The sequence below is a fragment of the Apus apus genome, chromosome 9 (genome assembly GCF_020740795.1).
Source record: "Apus apus isolate bApuApu2 chromosome 9, bApuApu2.pri.cur, whole genome shotgun sequence".
NCBI lineage: Eukaryota > Metazoa > Chordata > Aves > Apodiformes > Apodidae > Apus > Apus apus.
Window position 1 is genome coordinate 2164687 of NC_067290.1, and position 18781 is coordinate 2183467.

Sequence of the window (18781 nt, forward strand, 5' to 3'; positions counted from 1 at the left end):
GGAATCAAGTTCTGAACTCCACACTTAAATAGCAGGAGGTTGCAAAGAACGTGCACTGCAGAAAATACCTCAAGAACCAAAGGAAGAGCTGATCCGTTGGTCCACGCAATGTTCCCTCTTCACACCCAAGGCTGAGGTTCCTGCCTTCCCCACACGGCAGGGGACAGGCCACACTCAGCCTCTTCACCTGAAACAGGTCCTCCAAATCCCTGACCAGCACAGAAACCTCCCCTTCACTTGTGGCTTCATCTTTTTTGAACACGAGTGACTGTATTTTGGGTGACTTTTCTCCACCATTTCAACCTAAGGGCATTAATATTTCTCTATCCCTTAACGGTCCCACCTGCCTAATAGAAGTTGATCACAGCTGACTAACCAAAGTTATTCTGATGCTGTGGTGTGTTTTTTACAAATTTTACCTAACTGGGGGATATCAAACACTCCTGGCTTTGACTAAAACAGAACAACTCTGTTTCATGGGCTACCTTGATCCCTTGTATCTTCCTCGGGCTTACAGGTGGCAGCAGCTGAAGATCAAGCTCACTTTTACACCCATAGATTGTTGAGGATAAAAACCATTAGATTTCAGATGAGCCATATTTAGTGTTCCCAGACATTGTCAGGTTTAATGGGGAAAATAGATTAGCAACTAAAAAAAAAATTCAAAAGCATTTCCTCTGGTCTGCAGCAAGCACAAAAATGCCCCAAGCACTACAGGCCGTGACACGTCAACCATATATAGCATCTTCCAGTGGGAATGGTTTCCTGCCATGCAGAGGACAAAGCTCATCTTCTTTAACACATTTCCTTATGACCCTTTAACAAGTCAGCTCCAGCTCTACATGCCCCAACATCTACCAAGCAGAGGGAAAGGAACCAAGAGGGAATAAACAAGGGTAAGTGTCAGCCAGACCACTCACCAGCTCTTCCTTTCCACATTTTTGCCACAGCTCTTATTTCTTGATTTAGAATTTCTGTTTACATATTAAATAAAAAAGAAATACCCTATTTTCTATAGATATTGTTTCACCCTTTTTCAGTCAGATGACATAGTCTGTGCTTTTAAGATGTCTACTTTGAAAAAAAACTCTAGTAGATCTCTTGAAAAATAACAGACAAGTCTCTGGATTCATACAAAGATATTCAGACTAACTGCTTGCTAACACAGGCAAGGGAGATTGTCAAGATTAATATTTCAGCTTCTCTGTAGTGAATTTTATAATTTTATGTTGTGTTAATCCAATTTCAAATACAGGAATGTAGTATTTAGATCAGGAATCTCAAGCTGTCCAACTTCATTTGGAAAAGCTAATTATATCATCCTTGTAAGTAAAATGAAGCAAAGAAGTTTTAAACATTTTTCATACCATTTTAGTCTTCATTAAATTAAACTTCCTAGAGAAAACAGTCTCAACTTATTTTAAGTTTTTAAGAGGATAACGGTTTTTTTTAGTTCTAAAATATCTCTACACTCAACACCATTATTTTAAAGAATTTTTTCACTAAATTCCACTCTACGTTAGTATAATTTAAGCTCTTCAGCCTCAGTACATAAACCCCTCTTTTACTCTGTATTTGTTGTTGTGAATAGGTCTGTTCTACCTGCTTGCTATTTCTCAGGCTTTGTCCAGTCTGCTTTTAAAATCATGCTCAATGTGCTTCTAAAGCTTGCCTACAAAGTTACACAACTGTTTTCACCTTCTTGGGTTAAAAAGGAATTTTGAGTGTACAATGGACAAAAACCCAACACTTTGAACAGTATCTGCCAGTCTCCAAGTAGTAGCCAGGGTAATACACAGTCAGATATTTTTGCTTCAATACTTATTTATTGCAAATTAATTGGGAAAAAAAAATAATAATAACCATGGGATGTGTTAAAATCATAAAGTAAGATGATTTCAAGACTGAAAATCCCCCAGCCCCAAATGGAAGCTTGCATTTCAAATTGCAGGCTGGTCCCAGAGCTAGAGGTGTATTTTTAAAGGCAGAGAAGTAGTAGGAAATACAGGAAGGGAAAAGCTTCAGAGGTTTTAAACTGTCAAACAGAAGGGACTGAGATGGAAGTCTAGTGGGAGCCACCCTACAGAAGTGGGAATGATAGAGCTTTGCTAATTACCTGCTAGCCCAAAGCATGGTTATTTAATCCCTACAAGACAAGCAGTACCAGACATTCCAAGAAATGTCCTGTTCACCCAATATTAAACTGTATGTTCTTAGGGACACATGAAGCCACAAGGCAGCAAAAAAGAACTTTTTGCCACATAAAAAGATGTACTTCTTGGTTAGAATCCCCATGCCCTCAGAAAGAAGATTTTTAGACATTTCGAATGATCCAATCTCTTAAGCTCAATTCTGGGAACTGATTTCAACACACAATTTAAACACTAGACGCACGAAGATACAAAAATGGAGTGAAAAGATTTTCCTAAAACTAACCTCGTTTTTATCATCATCTCCTGGTGACATTCTGTTCCAGAACTTCAAACAGCAATATATTTTGTAAAATGATGAACAAAAAGCAACGTCCTAGATGCAAAATGGAAGTGCTGTGCTCTCCCCCAGCTGCATTTATGCTCCTTAATGTCAGGAAGAATGGCTCTGTGGGAAACACAGGAAGCTAAAGCTTTTCTTCTAAAAACACAATAATCCTGAGAAAGAAATAGCTGTGGTCTGCTTATGTGTTTAGAAACATGCCAATTAATCATGCTTATCAGATCATTATACTTATTCTCTTGGCAGCTGAAGCATGAACAAGGCAGAATTCATCACTGTTGTGGGATGTGCAGTATTGTTGCTGCTCCACAGGACTCAGACTGAAGCCTGTCCTCCCTCCTGCAGCTGCAGGTCCCTGGGAGAAGCAGAGGATCTGCAGGTAGACTGCAGCTCCAGGAAGCTGGTGGAGGTGCCTGCCTTGCCCATTCACACCAAGAGGCTTTATCTGCAGAACAACAGCCTCACCTGGGTTCCTCCTGGTGCCCTGGACAGCCTGCACAGCCTTCAGGAAGTGAAAATGTCTAACAACCCTTGGAACTGTGACTGTCACATTCTGTATCTAAAACTCTGGTTAGAAGATGTCTCTGCACCCTCTCTTGCAAGCATCAGATGCTCCAGCCCAGCTCACCTCAGGATGAAACCCCTGGGGCAGCTCACTGGGAACGAGCTGGGGGTTTGTAAGAGGCTTCTCCCAATCAAGTGTCTTGAGTTCTTTTGGAGAGACCTCATTTTAATTGCTGGAGTGATCATTACACTTATTTTAGTAGCCTGGGCTCTGAAATTCTCAAAAAAACTAGTCTGCCAAATGCACCTAAGCCAATACAACTCCAGGGGCTGGCTGTGAGGAGACATCTCCCCAAAAACCACAAGGTACAATGAGCTGGGCACTGCCAGCAGCTTCAACTGACACATCAAGCTCTTCTACCACAAAGAAGCACGTGCACTGGCAACACCAGTTTGAATGGTAAACATGCCACAAACAGATCCCAGGGCTCAAGGTCTGGGCCCTCAGATAGGCCAGTTTGTTTTAATTTCCTCTCAGCAACAAGCTGAGTGATGGACTGACAGGCAAGTTTCAGTCTCCTGCTGCCCACTCACATGAAAAGCAGCTTTTAATTAAACAAAATATTAAAAATACTCATTTAACTTAGGATTTTTCCACTGAATTCTCACTGAATTCTTTGCTAGCAAGAAGATTTACATCCTCAAAACCTCCTTTTTAGTATATGGAGAGGAACAGAAATTGTACCATCTAGCAATTCTTTCCTCACTCAGAAGCTGGGTGAGTTTGCAGCCCTGTTACTCCCTCCCAGGGTCCTGATGGGCCTGGTAAGACCATTCTTGTGCATAAATAAATTCAAGCATCTCCTTCTGTGATTCTGTGATCTCTGCCTCAGGCTCAGGAGTTTCCTGCCAGCAACACCACAATGACTGTAGGTCAGCCACATGTATCCCGTGTTAAATGTGTTTAAAGACAGACAATTAAGGAGAATATCATCAGGAAAAATAATGTTAATATTGTGGGAGTTCCTAGAGAGTGAACAATAAAAAAAGCATTCTATGTGAAATGGAATGAATGGATGTTTATGGGACACTCAGACTCACCCAAGTTTGATCTCTTTCACAATTCTGCACATTTCTGATTAAAATCCTGAGAAACTTCCAGAGACTGACTTGCAGTTTTATTACTGACATTTGAAACACAGGATTTGATGCAACAGCCTTGAAGAGGATGTACTCTCTTCCCTTCTCCTCTCGTGCCCCCATCCTCATCCAAAAACTGTCGTGGTGACTCCAGCATATTGTCCTCTCCCTAACCTGGTTATCCACAGGACTCCAAGAACAGCAATTCATGCTGTGGCCCCATCCTGTCTGCTGAGATCAGGCTGGTTAGATGGGAGATCTCTGAATGTCTTCTAAAATTAACAGTACCGTTGGCAGTTCAGTTGAAGACACATTTTGCAAATTCTCCTCCTAACCCCAAACCTGAGCTAGGTACCAATCAAAGTCAGCAGAAGCTCACAGGGACATGTCCAGGTCCCTCTTGCCAAAGCACTCGAGCAGTGTGGAGTCAAACTGTCAACACTGGCTGCTGGCACCATTCTCAGACAGCTTTGGAAAAGACGTGTTCCTGTCTGTATCTCCACTGTTGGTCCTCTCTCCTGCAGCAGCAGGGAAAGGCCAGTCTGAGACACCACCACCTGCCAATCTAAACCCACACCAGTGCAGGATGAGTCCCTTGCCACCCTTGGTGACACGAGGATGGTGGAACTGCTGCAAGAACCTCTGAAGCACAGCCAGATTTGGGGAAAGGACATGCACCACGGGCAGGGGGTTACGTGGATTAGTAACAAAGTGTGGCATGGGAAAGGAACAGAACCAGATGTCTTCCCTGTAAAATAATTAATGACCTGGGAGACATCATGCCCATTGCAACTTACTGTCTGCAAATGATACACAGAGGGGAACAAGTAGAGGGGAGTCATAAACGCACGGAATGGGGGGTAACTTGGAGTATCAAGGAATTGAAAGCAAGATCATAGATTTAGAAAGACAAGACACGTTGAGGACGCAGTTCAGAGAAGGCAAATAAACCAGTGATAATCATCTCCCATGCACAGCACTGCAGCACGTGGCTGGTGTGATCTTACTTGTCAAAACAGGGAGTATCATTTAGGAATAGAAAGATGGATTTACTCCCACATGGAGATAATTTAGGAACAATGTCTACCAGTCAAGAAGAGTCAGCTGCAGAAGAATCAGAAAAACAACTGTAATGAAAATAGAAGATGAGAAAATGTATCTTAAAAGGAGCATAATCAATTTCATTTAATAAAGAGGAACTTGAGGAATGACAAGATCATAGCTTGTAAGAATCTGCATAAAGAGAAATTTATTAGCAAAGGCCTGGGAGTAGAAATGAATACCACCAGGACTCAAAGTGGAGCACCCAAGGTGCTTTTTGCAAAGTGCTGCATCCCTGCTGCAGGAGGTGAACCACATAGCCTAGAAACAGCACAGCTTGGTGAGGCTGTGTCACACTCTGCTGCAGATCAAAGGGAAACTGTGTCTTCAGATTTATGGCTACACTTCAGTTTGGCGAGCACAAACATTCAGAATTTCTCTGGCTTTATTAAATGTTATTCAACATAAAAAAACCTCTGCAGGAGAGCACTTCAAAAAAGCACAGAGAAACATGGTGGTGTATGCCCTTAGATCATTTTAAGAGTATTTTCTCTGCACTGAGCTTTTCAATTTTTTAAAAGGTAACCATCATTTTGGATTAATGCACTTTGGAGTCTCTCATGGAAAGTTTCCTAAATGATATTTCTTGTTTCCCCAAAATAAAATAAATCATTAACATTACAAGCTTTTCACTCTCTTTTGTGCCTATAAAGCTAGGTGTGTATTTTCAATCCTGCCAACAAGAACCAGGCCATGCAGCCCAATGAATTGGGATAGTTCTAGACCATGGCCTGTACCAAACCAACATCCACCCTGCAGCTGAAATTGTAACTGCACTGGAGCACAGTCACCTTGAAAGTTTGCCAGTGTAGATAAAATAGTAAACTGCTTTACTGTGTGGCTTCAGTTTTACAAACATGAACAAATGAGCAATTAGCAAACATTCCTCCTCATACCAATGAACACACTAAATAAGATGAAGAAAATACAGAAATAAAAGCATTTGAGAGAACATGTTTTCTGACCTCCTAAGAGGAAAGAAGAGGGAATCTCTTCCATCACAATATTTCACATTCCACTGGAAAACCACTGCATTTATCACTTCTGAACCAGCTGGCTTTTTTCTGAAAAAACTCTGAAAAGGGGAAAGCTGGAACTGCTAATTAAAGGCTCAAGAGCAACATTCAACTGTTTATCTGGCAAGGCCACCATGTTGTGCCAAAGCCACGTCCTCCACTAAACTGCACAAATACTGCTGCAGTTGCTGCCCACGTGCAGAGCCAGGGCAACATGTCAGCTATCTCCATGCAGCCAGCTCCCAAAGGAGTTGGTCCAGGAGGTGTCCCTGCATCATGCCTGCAAGGGGGCAAACTAGTGAATATACCTGTTTGCACTTTCTTTGGTACCTGCTGGGATTAATTGCAATGAAAACATTATGAGGTTTGGCTCAAGATTTAGCAAGAGGAGAAATCATACTCAGAATTATTAAGCAGGAAGAGAACAAACTCTTGTTCAACATGTCACTGTAACACACAGAGCAGCTTTGTGCAAATTGCAATTTGGTGTAAGCTGCAATTAAATTACTGTGGAAATGGCTTTGTGCATTAGTGGAGTCCAGCTGCACTATTATGACACAATTATTGAGAATCAGCAGTTGGCTTTGCATCATTGATGGCAGTTCTGTAAACACAGCCACTCTGGATCTGTCTTCTAAAGTTAGCTACAAACACTGGTTTTTTCATCAGGAGGAACACTTAAGAATTAAAGAATTTTTGCTAACTTACAAGCCTGCAAGAAACAAGGAAAAAAACTGTGAGAGTATGAGTGTCTGCTTGCAAAAGAGAAGAGCAGAGGCATATCTGTGCTATAAGTTATTTTAGAAGTGATGCTTATTTAGAGTAAAATTACATATTTACAGTAAAAAAATGAGTACGTGCTGTGGATTCACTGAATTTGCTTTCTTCCCCCCCATGTTCTAAGCATGTTTGCATTTTGGGAATAGACATTTCTCACTGCAGAGGAAGGTTAAATGAATGGTATCTCAGGGTACCATCTTCCCTTTCTGCACAAAGCAAGGAAGAAGCAATCTGAAAATAGTTTTCTCTTTCACCCTAAAAACTGTCACTCTTTGAGTGTCAGTCCAGTCCTCCCCAGGAGCCCTGGGCAGCCCCATGAGGTGGACAGATGGCATTTTACTGTTCTGAGGGTCTTCTCTTGTTAGAAGTAGTTCTGATCTCCATGGTCTCACATTCAAACCCAACCTGAGAGGACTCTGACTGTAAACCTTGCCTATCCTAAGGCTTGTTTGGCAACCTACATAAAATTAGTTCATACTAAATTAATACTAAAGACTAAGTACAGCTTTGTTCTTAGTGATAAAATACAGTGCAAAGTAAAGAGGCTTGTACTGTATTTACCATTTTGCCAAGCAGCTGTACATAAAAGGATTCAGATTCAGTGTCCAGGCCTTAACCCCAATTCAAAGCACCTAAGCATGCAGAAAATTAGTAATACAATGTAAAATATTTTTTTCTGTTCAGTTAAACCCCAGCTATTTAATGAGATATATCTCACATTAAGACAGGAATTTTCCACCCTAGTTGCACAGCTGCTTGCACTGACCACATGTGAAACTGCATTAATAGCTGCTAGAATAACTCAGCCAACAGGAAGTTTCAAACAGCAGAAGACCACAAATACTCATGGCCTAACAACAACAGCAACAAATAGGAACTCCCTCAGGTGAACTGCAAACCTCTTTTATTATTGCACTGCTAAACATACACTGTAAGAACTAGATACTAAGTGAACATACAAAATATAGACAGAGTGGCAGTGAAAAATATACATAGAGTAGAGCTTGTTAACTGGTCTAAGCTACTACACTTAAATTCTTTAAGTTAAACTAATTAGCATTACATTCTCATGCTGGTTTAATGTGTAAATGCACTGTGTGGTGAATTATTAAAATAGAACTTGAAGCTTCACTAAAGGGCTGTTTTTCTTGGACTTCTAGGCTCCACACACCTGTATGCTGTGATTTGCAGGTGAATGACAAAATTCTGCTTTTGCCTGCCAGCAGGTGGAGAGACCACACTGAAGAATTAACAACTCCTGCCTAATGATTCCTTTGATAGAGCTGAGTTTATGGTCATGCATAGTAGGGCTATGTTCATCTTAATGCTTTTTCTCTTCAGAGCACTACACAAAACAATTTTCAAAAGTGCTCGGAGTCTGTTACTAGAAGCCCTGTAAATGTTTTGCTATTACAGTGACTCCAATTAATTTTAGGTGACACTCAACAACGGGCGTGTGACGACAAATTGCTTGGGTTGCATAATGGCCACATGGCAGCTATTTATAGCCAGCTCCTTCCCAGGGGCAATTTTGCTCCCTGAAAGCTTCCCCCAGTGGCCTCTTCTCAGTTCATCCCAACGACTGCCCGTGGGCAGCTGCCCTGATGCCACGTTAGCAGCACTGACGTGGCAAGTTCATTTCAGGCAACATAAACCTGAGGTGCCTCGTGGAAGTTCGTTCTCAGCTTTCGTTTGGTTTTATGCCTGGCTTTCTTGTTGACCACCAGGCACCAAGTCCTTCACTAACCTGTAGCTGTTCAAGTTGAATGGCACTGGTTGACACAAGTACATCCTCCGGGAGAAGTGGATCGACCTCTTCCCTCTGAACAGTATTAAGAAACAGGGCTAAGGAAATCCAGAGCATTCATCTTAGTCCAGGGAAAACAAACCAAACCAAACCAAAAATCCCAAACATGCAAAGCCTTTTAGATGGCCTTGATCTAAAGGGAAGGAAGTATCAGCAGGGATGGATTTCAGGCTCCTTCTCTCTCTCTGAATAATTTTTCTTGTCTCCTCTTCAGGGGTCAGAAGGCTTTTGCCCCCGAGAGCAATTACTTTTTGGCTAGGATTCACGTGTTGCCTCTCATGACCACGGAGAAGGACTGTGGAACCTGACACATGGCTGTAAAATCTACCTTTGCAGCCCATTGCTATCAGTAGCAGCAGAGAGCAGGGGAAGGACGTGGCAACCTCCACACCCGAAAAGGCAGCAGAGCACTTGGAAGCAAGTGTACCTTTGACACCCCCGAGCTTGCACAGTACCAGCAAAAACTGGAACCTTAACTTTCAGACACACTTACCCAACGCTGAATTATTGCAAAGACCAAAGCTAAAGTGGCAGCAATTACAACCTGAAGGAAAAGAGCAACTGCGGTCCATAAAGGAACACAAACTGGAAGCTCAGGGCCCCTGCAGTGATGCCTGTAACTTCAGCAGCAGCTGTGTCAGGCAGGCAGCTCTGCCAACGGATCAACATTGTCACCTAGTGGCTGCTGGAGGCTGCCGGTGAGAAAAATGCCTTGCAGCTTGTCACCCTGCCCCCAGGACACCAGCAATGGGCTGTGATAGTGGTTTTCCAGACAAGCCACCCATTGCTGTTGGCCCTTTCAGGAGGCTCCCTGCAGGTCTGTTACCCAGTGCCCCATGTCACAAGGCTTCAATTGTTTTCTGTTGACAGGAACCTGAAGTTACTCTGCTTTTGGACACCAGGCAATACAATCTCCATTTATTTTCTTCACTTTGGTTAATAATTTCTAGCTCTGCTCCAGGTTTTCTCCTACTACAACTCCCAAAGACACAGCTCAAACTATGTCAAGTATGACAACTTGAAACAGGTTTTCTTTCTTCTGTCCTCCTAGAGTGGTGATAAACATTAATGTAAATTACAGCCTGCCTCATGCCTTTGGCACTGTAGTTTCATCCTATCAGAGTGCAATAAAATACAGAAAAAAAATGTGTAAATTAAGTATACCTAAATGTTCTTTATGTGCTTTACACAAGGCTGACAACTTATCAGTCTCCCTAAATGTAACTGAACTGTGATGTAGCTCTATTTGTGAATCTTCCCAAGTTTGACACTGCACCCCATAGGACTCTGAACCTGCAAAGGCAGCAGGAAAGCCACAAAGGCTGCATTGCCACATCTGCATGAAAATGACCTCAGCTACATCAGAGCCCTCTGCAACACCAGAAGGCCTGACAGAAGAACCAAACTTGGCTGCACCCATCGTGAGAATGAACGTAACTGAGAAACACATTAACCTTAATCAATATATCTATTTTTGTTCTCTTAGTTTCAGTGAGGATTTCTGCATAATAGAGCCTAAGTTAGCAAATAAAGTACTTAAACTTCTATTCCCCAACACACAGTTAATCCACGGAAACAGGAAGCCCAAGATATCTCCCTGCACCAGAAGCCATGGGATACCACATAGGGATATGGTTTGTCAAAATTCTGAATGCAGAATTTGACAAAATCTGCAATATTCTACTTAAATCCCTTTGAAGTATGATAATAATGAAACGACACTGGTCAACTTCAGATTCAATAATGTATCTGTGTAATAACGTAAATATACCAAAGGATTCACCAGTTTGGGGGGCCCAATTTAACTATGTATTTGACTACATCTTAACCTCAAACATGCATATTTATTCCATTGACTTTTTCCAGAACAAAACCTTTGAGAAGCATAGAAGTAAACAGCAGGAAACACCGAAGGTGAGAACAGTTGAGCAAAACGAGCACGCTGCTTGAATCAGAACACTGCCATCAGAGCTGGAAAGGCAGACATCTGCTGCAGTGCTGAGGCCTCATCCAAGAGCCAGAGAAAGCAGAAGATAAACTACTGGAGGTGTGAAGCCAGGCCTGTGCTCTCCCCCACTGCACACTTCTGTAACTAGGTCCACAGTGGCCCTTTTCCAATTACATTCAGGTATAAAAATCAATCCTCCATCTAGCCCCCTGCACCGTGCAAAGGAGCTTGCACAAAGCAAACAAGAAGCTTTGCAGTCACTTCAGGGGGAATTCATTGCACCGTTCTCATGCTGATGGTGAATTTTGATAAAATACTGGGGGGAAAAAAAGTATTAATTATTGTAAGATCATAAACATGCTTCAGTGAAAAGAAAACGCAGAGGCTTGTACACCATGCTTTTAGCAAACTGACCTTTTTGAGCTTTCCCATTCTTGGTATAAATAAGATAAAGCAAAGACTTACTGACCTGACTGGGAAATCAGTTTCACATCAGAAATCAACCCCTCCATCCAGTATTACTGCTTGCTGTTGGGCCTCTTTGAAGAACAAGGCAGTGTTCCCAAGTGCTCCGCAGGTTCACATATTGTGCAAAACCAGGGATATTTTTTCCATACCAATCATGAGTTGACCTGAGCTCCATATGTGCTTCACCTTGAAGAAGACATACAGATGAGTGATGTCTATGACCATGAATGACTTCACACTGCTACCAATCTCAATTCAATAATATAAAATTGCTCTCTATACTTACTGTTCAATGGCTCACAAACTATGCAGACTTTTCTGTCTATGAAATGAAAACAAACTTACTGTTCTACCTATAGGTTAAAAAAAAAAAAGGCCAAAAAAGGGGCATTTTCTTACCAGCTCTTCTTCAATGTATGTGAGATGTTCGTGCTCCTTGTTTGTCCTAATCCTCCAGAGGCAGCATAACCAAGGCAAAGATCTGGACTCTATTCCATGCTGGCAAGGTTATGTCACATGTTCTAATCCTTGCTGCTCCTGTACAGTTTAAAAAACAACACATGGCACAAATGTTACTGCAGGTTGGATTTAGCCCTCACTTCTTTTATTACTGCTGATGGGCAAAAGTAGTGATAACATCCAGCTTGCTCTCAGAACAACAAGTGAGGCTACAATTCAGAATATTTTTAATTCAGACTGAAAAGACATTGAATCAATAACACCATATTTTCCTAACATCATTGTCACAGTCCATGCCTAGAACCAGTAGTTTTCTTAACCTGGATTAACTAATCCAGCAACTAAATTACTGTGCCAGAGCCTATCAGCATTTTCCAGGAAAATTCAAAGCTGAAAATTCACAAAGCAATGAACTGGAGGAGGGTTTGGGAAGTACTGACAGAATCATGACATCACCACCACTGCCACACACATTATCTTGTCCAATAAAAATTATGTCAAAAAGGATCTACTGCCTGAGATCTGAAATCCTTACGTTTGGAACTGTGAAGAGCATTTAAAACACTAGGTATTCTTGTTATGACAGGGTCTCATTAACCACCAGCTGCTGAATTAGCACACTCCAAAAACACACCAGGAAGTTACATCTTTCAGTCCACTTTTTAATAAAGATGCAAGAAACCAATGAAAGTTAAATCACACACTACTATCATATTTGAAATAAGTTGCTGGTAGGTTGTTGATATTCCATGACACCATGGAATTTAAACTAGAGAGAAAGTACTAGAATTTAACAGAAATGTAACTTTGGCCGTATTTTCCCAACATGCTGTATCAGAATTCTCACCTATATTTGGGAAACCTGGAACGTGCACATGAACTGAAGCTTTGCTGGCTGCATTTCAGCTCCAACTTCCAGAAACAGCAATTGTTGGTAGGATATATATTCTAGAATTACTTAAGACACAAGGACAAAGCAACTGTTGTCAGGAAATAAAGCTACGACACGCAAGACTTGGAACACATCTCCACAAACTCCTTAGAGCTGAAATAATCCTTAGGTTGCTAAAGGAAGAAAATGAGAGATTTCCTTTTTTGAATCTCACAGGAGGACATTTCATGTTTCACAAAGGAAAAGCAGCAGCAATGCCAGCAAAAACCCTGACAGAAAGTATGTTGAGAAAGAGAGTATTCACAGCCACTACTTAACCTGCTCACACACTTCAGAAGGCAACAGAGATCAGGATGTTTCAAGTGAAGACACTAAACATGAGATCATGTTAATAAAAAGATAAGCCTTTTAAAAACTGTAAGTAGAAGAAGGTGAGATGTCTTGAAAATGGAATACATAGTGGTAGAGAAGTGATAAAGCAAACTTCTTTATTGAATAGAAACATCAAGAGATAAAGAGCTCTCAGAAGTACTGCCACGATAGGATGCATTAGCTATAGAACTATATATGCAGGAAGGGACTGTGGTTTAACTCACTAGAACCCCTGTTTTTCTCATGAGTCATTTTTACAGTATCAACAACAGGCTTGCTTCTTTTTGGTAGCTTCATAATATTCACTTCTACAGCATTTTTCAGGAAGAAATTGTGTTCATATCTATATTCAAGCATAAATGCATGCACACACATATGCACAAGTATATATATACACACACAGATAAATTATATATATATATATATATCACAGAGATACATATTCTAAAAACATTCTCAGCCACCTTATATGGCCTTACTAAGATCAAGATGTCTATGCTGGTATCACTGAGTGTTTTACAATCTTTATTTCATTTTATGACATCAACACTAAAACATCACTAAGCCAAAAGGAGATTCCTAAAAGAGATGGATCAGCTCTGAAAAGAAGCCTTGGGCACTATGCAAACCTCCACCTGATGTGCAGGATTGCAATTTTTAGAGGCCCAAATATACTAGAATAGCCTCAGCTCCCTCAGCAATCTGTACCAGGGAAAGGAAATGTTACTACCAAGAAACCAAACTAGCATGGCAAGTATCAGGGGTTCTCGAGCAGACAGGTGGAGTCTGTGAAAATACAGATGTTAAGATGTCAAATAAATGTACAGGTACTACACTAATCTCTCTCAAAAGAAGTAAAATTCAGCAAACTATACAGATTTCCAGGTCCTCCCTGAGTCTTCAGCACTTCAGGCAGTTCTCCACGACTGTGCAGTCACAGCCCAGCTGGTCAATCTGCAGCCCACATGGCCACTGCTGCTCGATGGGATCCTGGCTGCACTTGCAGCACGAGAGAGGAATCCAAAGGAGCACACACCCTGATCAACAGGATTTCGCTCACTCTCCTTCCCCTGCACTCCTGAAGTGCATCTACAAACCACAGTGGCAAGATGACACCAAACAACTCAAGGAACTGCAGGTAACACCCGAAACCAGGGGGCAGGCCTGTGATGATTTGCCAAACAAACCTGACTGTGAGGAACTGAAGTTTTAGGTTTCAGCAGCAGCTCTTTGGTCTTCGAAACTGTGATTAACAGCTGCGTTTAGAACATCTGCTCTTTTAGTTGGCATGGCTTCTGAAATGGTGTGTCTCCTCTTAGCTGGGATAAAACCCTTGCAATGACTGGGTTTTATTCTCTATAGAATACAGACAAGGAGAACGGATGGGTGACTAAGAATGATCAAAGCCTTTAGAAACCAAGCAGAGGAGAATTTGCATTGCATTCACCCAGACAATGCTTAAGCTACGTATATGAATATAGTATTTCCAATGACAATGCAGCCAGTATCCACAACTGAGTCATCTGAAAGGAACTGGAAATAGCTTATGGCTTCTCAGATTAAAAATGTGCAACTTGGAAAACTTCATGAATGCAATTAATCTTTTTTTATTCCTGGCTTGCTCTGAAACTTGGCTGATAACAAATTCATCACTTGCTGTGGGTAACAAACACGTGAGATGTGACAAAGTCATACACTTTGCCCAAAAACTGCCTCATAGAAGCCATTTCATTGCTAGGAATCATCCATGAAGGAGACACCACAAGCTTTCTCAGAGCAAGGCCAGGCTCTGCATGCTTGCAAGGAGAAGCACTCAATAATAATCCTTGGTTGGAGAAGTCCCAGACCCCGAGTTCATCCCTGTTTGTTTGGCTGGCAACCTCCTTCTAACTTGACAGTCTCAGGGCCATCTGTGCTAGGACAGTAACAGGACACCAGGCAAAAGCAGAAATCCTGCTAGAAGAGGCCACAAGCAATACAAGGTCTCAGTGACATCCTTTTCCAAGACTCCAGGAGTCTTCCAAAAGCTGTAACTGCTGCAGCTTTGAGGGACAAATGGCTGAGTGTGGGAAAAAATGAGCACATAAGGCTCTCCAGGAAAAAAACATAGTAAAACTGTGAGGTTTTGCAATTAATCATGATTCTTACCATTACCTTAAGGAACATTTCAATCTTTCTGCTGCTCCCCAATTACTACTCACACAGAATCCACACATATGGATAGGAGAAAGAGAAGCTGTCATGTACAGCAAGAGTATCTGTTCACTAGTGACAGTCCTCAAAATATCAATTAATTTGTCTTGGCCCCCTGCAAATGAGTTAAAAGGTCTACATCCCATCCACAGAAAGGACAAAATTTTGTCTTTCCTATAAACATTAAGCACTCAGGTAACTTTCCTAATTCTCTTTTTGCTCAAAAAGGCTTTTGAACAGCAATACATTAAAAATAAACCTTCTAACGTTTTGAGTGGCAAATATCAGACACTGCTAAACTTTAAAGTTCTAGACACAGATGTGTTTAAATCAGCGTGTCCTTCATTTTAGACTGAATTACTAAGCAGTCTATTGTTACAAAATTCTTCTAGCTAAAATTCAGAACAATGGATTTTTGTCCAAGAGCACACCCTGTAATGCTGCAGGCTACACTGCCCAGCAGACATGCACAGCCTTAGCTGTGGTGAACTGAAATCTAAGTCCTTGTCAAGATAACCTCAACCTCTCTGGAAGTACAAGACCAGAGCCCACATGATTGCAAACACAGATAATGTGCAAAGTATTTCCTTTCAAACAAGAAAAAAATAAGATGGGAAGAAAAGCAATTTGCTCTCATAAACTCAAGTCAGAAAATCTCTATCATGTAATATGCATGACCAAGAATTTATGCATCAAGTATATGGGGCCATGTCAGGTAATGGGGAGTATGGGAACATGATTTTATGACTTTAAAAAACAGAAAACAAAGGGAAAAAAAAGTTATTATTTTTTATAGATTATATTGATTATATACATTAAAAAAATTAACTATTTAACAGACTTTCAAAAAAGAAAGTACAACATATTACTACTTTTGTTGTCTTGAAGAAATCAATCTGCTCAAGCAAACTCAGCTGTAAAACTGGCAGGCTGGAAATACAGATGCTTAAACATTCTTTTAACCAAAATCTAAACAAAGAATAATTGCACCACATAAAGAGCATTAACACATCAAATAATAGGCCTGCACTATAAACACCAGGAGGAAACTTTGCTGAAAATTTTATCTTTGAACACAGAATAAACAACGTACCAACCAACCCAGCTATAATTCAAGTCATCATCATTTCCATTAACAATTTTGGCAGTTTTTCTATATCCACGCTGGAAGTTATTAAGAATGAATGCTTGTTACTGCACAAAATCACAGCAAACCATACACTGACTGAGTCATTCCAGAGTTATAAAATTTACTTTCAAAACCTACCCTCTGCTCCTTCAAATAGTGCTGTGGAAGACTGGGTAATATAGGATTCCTCCTTGTGTGTTTTCAGTGTTCCATAGGAGATCAACATATATGTGTATAGATATATTTAGAAGGACAGAACTTAATTAATTCGCTTTGTAATTCCAAATCTCAGCAGCTGCTTTGGCATAACACACTCACTACCCAAACTCCACTCTTCAGTGTGGAAATTCCAAGCAACCTTACACCTGCAGCAAAGGGCTCTGTAGCTCAAACCCCTGGTTAGGGTTGAAATTTAACTTCTCTCCTGGAACTGAGATAGCTGAGGGAAAAGGAAACGGTGACCAAGGCCAGTAAAGGGGGTTTTCTACCATTATTTGATGCTGTTTTCTAGTAACTGCTAGAGTACAGCTAGTAGAGAGACTGCTCTCTACCAGAGAGTGGTTTTGAGCACTCTGTTTTGATGAATGACTCAAAACCAGCCAGATACAAACTGGAATTGAGTCGACGGACTGGTCAGTCTGTGCTGGCTCAGCCAGAAATCAGGTTGTTCTCCAGCACAACTACCTATGCAGGAATTTAACTCTCTTAACAGTTTCATTTCACAATGTTGTAACTTGAAACGATGAAGCGTCTAGCACCTATTTGTTACCAAAAAAGAAAAAAAGATTAATAAAATGTGCTGTGTCAAAGTATTTCATGAGTAAAGCTGATTTTTATTAACGCCTCCACTCACCACATCATCTGAAGCAGAGCACCTATTAAAGAGCAGTTTGTTTGGTAGGTAAGCCAGGGAGCAGTTAAAGGACAAACAACTCCAGGTTGCTGAGACAGACTTATACACATAACCAGGTTGTGATGTGATATAAATCACACACAGAGCTGGATGTCAGCAGTTTTAAAGACGTGCCTGAGCAGCACAGCACCTCACGAGGGTGAAAAACAGCTGCCCTGAGCCCTGGCCTACGGCTCTGGGAACAAACCCCACCCCAGCTGAGACCAAAAACTGAAGAGCCAAAGAGGCAAATCAGCTGCACTTCCTGGATGACTTAATAGTGTCACTGCACCTGTCTGTGAGTCCTCTGTGCAGCCCCGGGATGCTGGTGGGGATGGGTTAGAAATGAAATGTAGTGTTGATTTTGCATTTTAGTGTTAGAAACACAGTGTTGGGTTTGGTTCATATATATATATACACACACACATATATACTCTGGTGTTAGGAATATGTAGTTTGCTTGAGATAAGTGAGATATGTGCACATTCCAAGGACACCAAGAGTGGTTTATGGCCCAAGAAACTGAGGGACTGAATTGGGCTCCACCTGGGGGATCTGAACATGGAGCAGGATTTATGGCCAAGATCAGACCCAACAAAGCCACTTCTATCTTGCTCCTCGGGGCAGGATGGCACCAGTGGGTATAGATGGTGTTAATTGGGAAGGCAGCCAAGGGGGCAAGAAAGGTCAAAATGTTACCTTAAAAGGTACAAAGTACCTGCTAGAATGGAATGTGTGAACAGGGGCAGGAAACTTAGAGGATCATTAGAAGCGTCGGAGGGGCTGGAAACCCTGGAGTGCCCAGCCAGGGGGGAAACAGGGGAGGGAGCTTTGGGAATAGGGAATAGAAACCCTTATTCACCTGACTCTGGGTGTGCCTGCTTGTTTAGGTCACCCGTTCTGGCAAGGATGTCAATAAACTGCTTCATTGCAGGATCCGTGTGGGGCTGCTCACTGGCACCACAGCCGTGCCCCCCGATGGGTGCCCGGTCAGTGCGGTTACAGCAGCTGATGAACGCGCTTCCCTGCCCGCACACGATGGTTTATGCCCTGTCGGACCCGCGCAAGCCCCACCGGCACCGGCCACCGGGAACCGAGCGCCCGGGGAGGGAACCGAGTGCCCGGGAATGGGAACCGAGTGCCCGGGAATGGGACCCGAGAGCCCGGGGATGGGAACCGAGTGCCCGGGGATGGGAACCGAGTGCCCGGGAGAGAACCGAGCGCCCGGGGATGGGAACCGAGTGCCCGGGGAGAGAACCGGGGCCCGGGAATGGGAACCGAGTGCCCGGGCAGGGACCCGAGTGCCCGGGAATGGGAACCGAGTGCCCGGGAATGGGACCCGAGTGCCCGGGAATGGGAACCGAGCGCCCGGGAATGGGAACCGAGCGCCCGGGAATGGGAACCGAGTGCCCGGGGAGGGAATCGAGAGCCCGGGGAGGGACCCGAGTGCCCAGGGATGGGAACCGAGCGCCCGGGAGAGAACCGAGCGCCCGGGAATGGGACCCGAGCCCCTGGGAATGGGAACTGAGTGCCCGGGGATGGGAACCGAGCGCCCGGGGAGAGAACCGAGCGCCCGGGAATGGGACC

At 42.4% G+C, this 18781-nt stretch overlaps 1 protein-coding gene across 1 annotated transcript; it reads left to right on the top strand.

Annotated features, from left to right (window-relative positions):
* Positions 1–825: 825 nt before the first annotated feature.
* Positions 826–4186, top strand: GP9 (glycoprotein IX platelet). The gene is made up of 2 exons (XM_051627641.1): positions 826–896; positions 2740–4186. Exon 2 carries the CDS (start codon positions 2747–2749, stop codon positions 3335–3337), a length of 591 nt encoding a protein of 196 aa, XP_051483601.1. The 5' UTR covers positions 826–896; positions 2740–2746; the 3' UTR covers positions 3338–4186.
* The last annotated feature ends 14595 nt before the right edge of the window (positions 4187–18781 follow it).

Coding starts and splice junctions, on each gene's coding strand:
- GP9 (XM_051627641.1), top strand. CDS start 2,747: ATGAACAAGGCAGAATTCATCACTGTTGTGGGATGTGCAGTATTGTTG.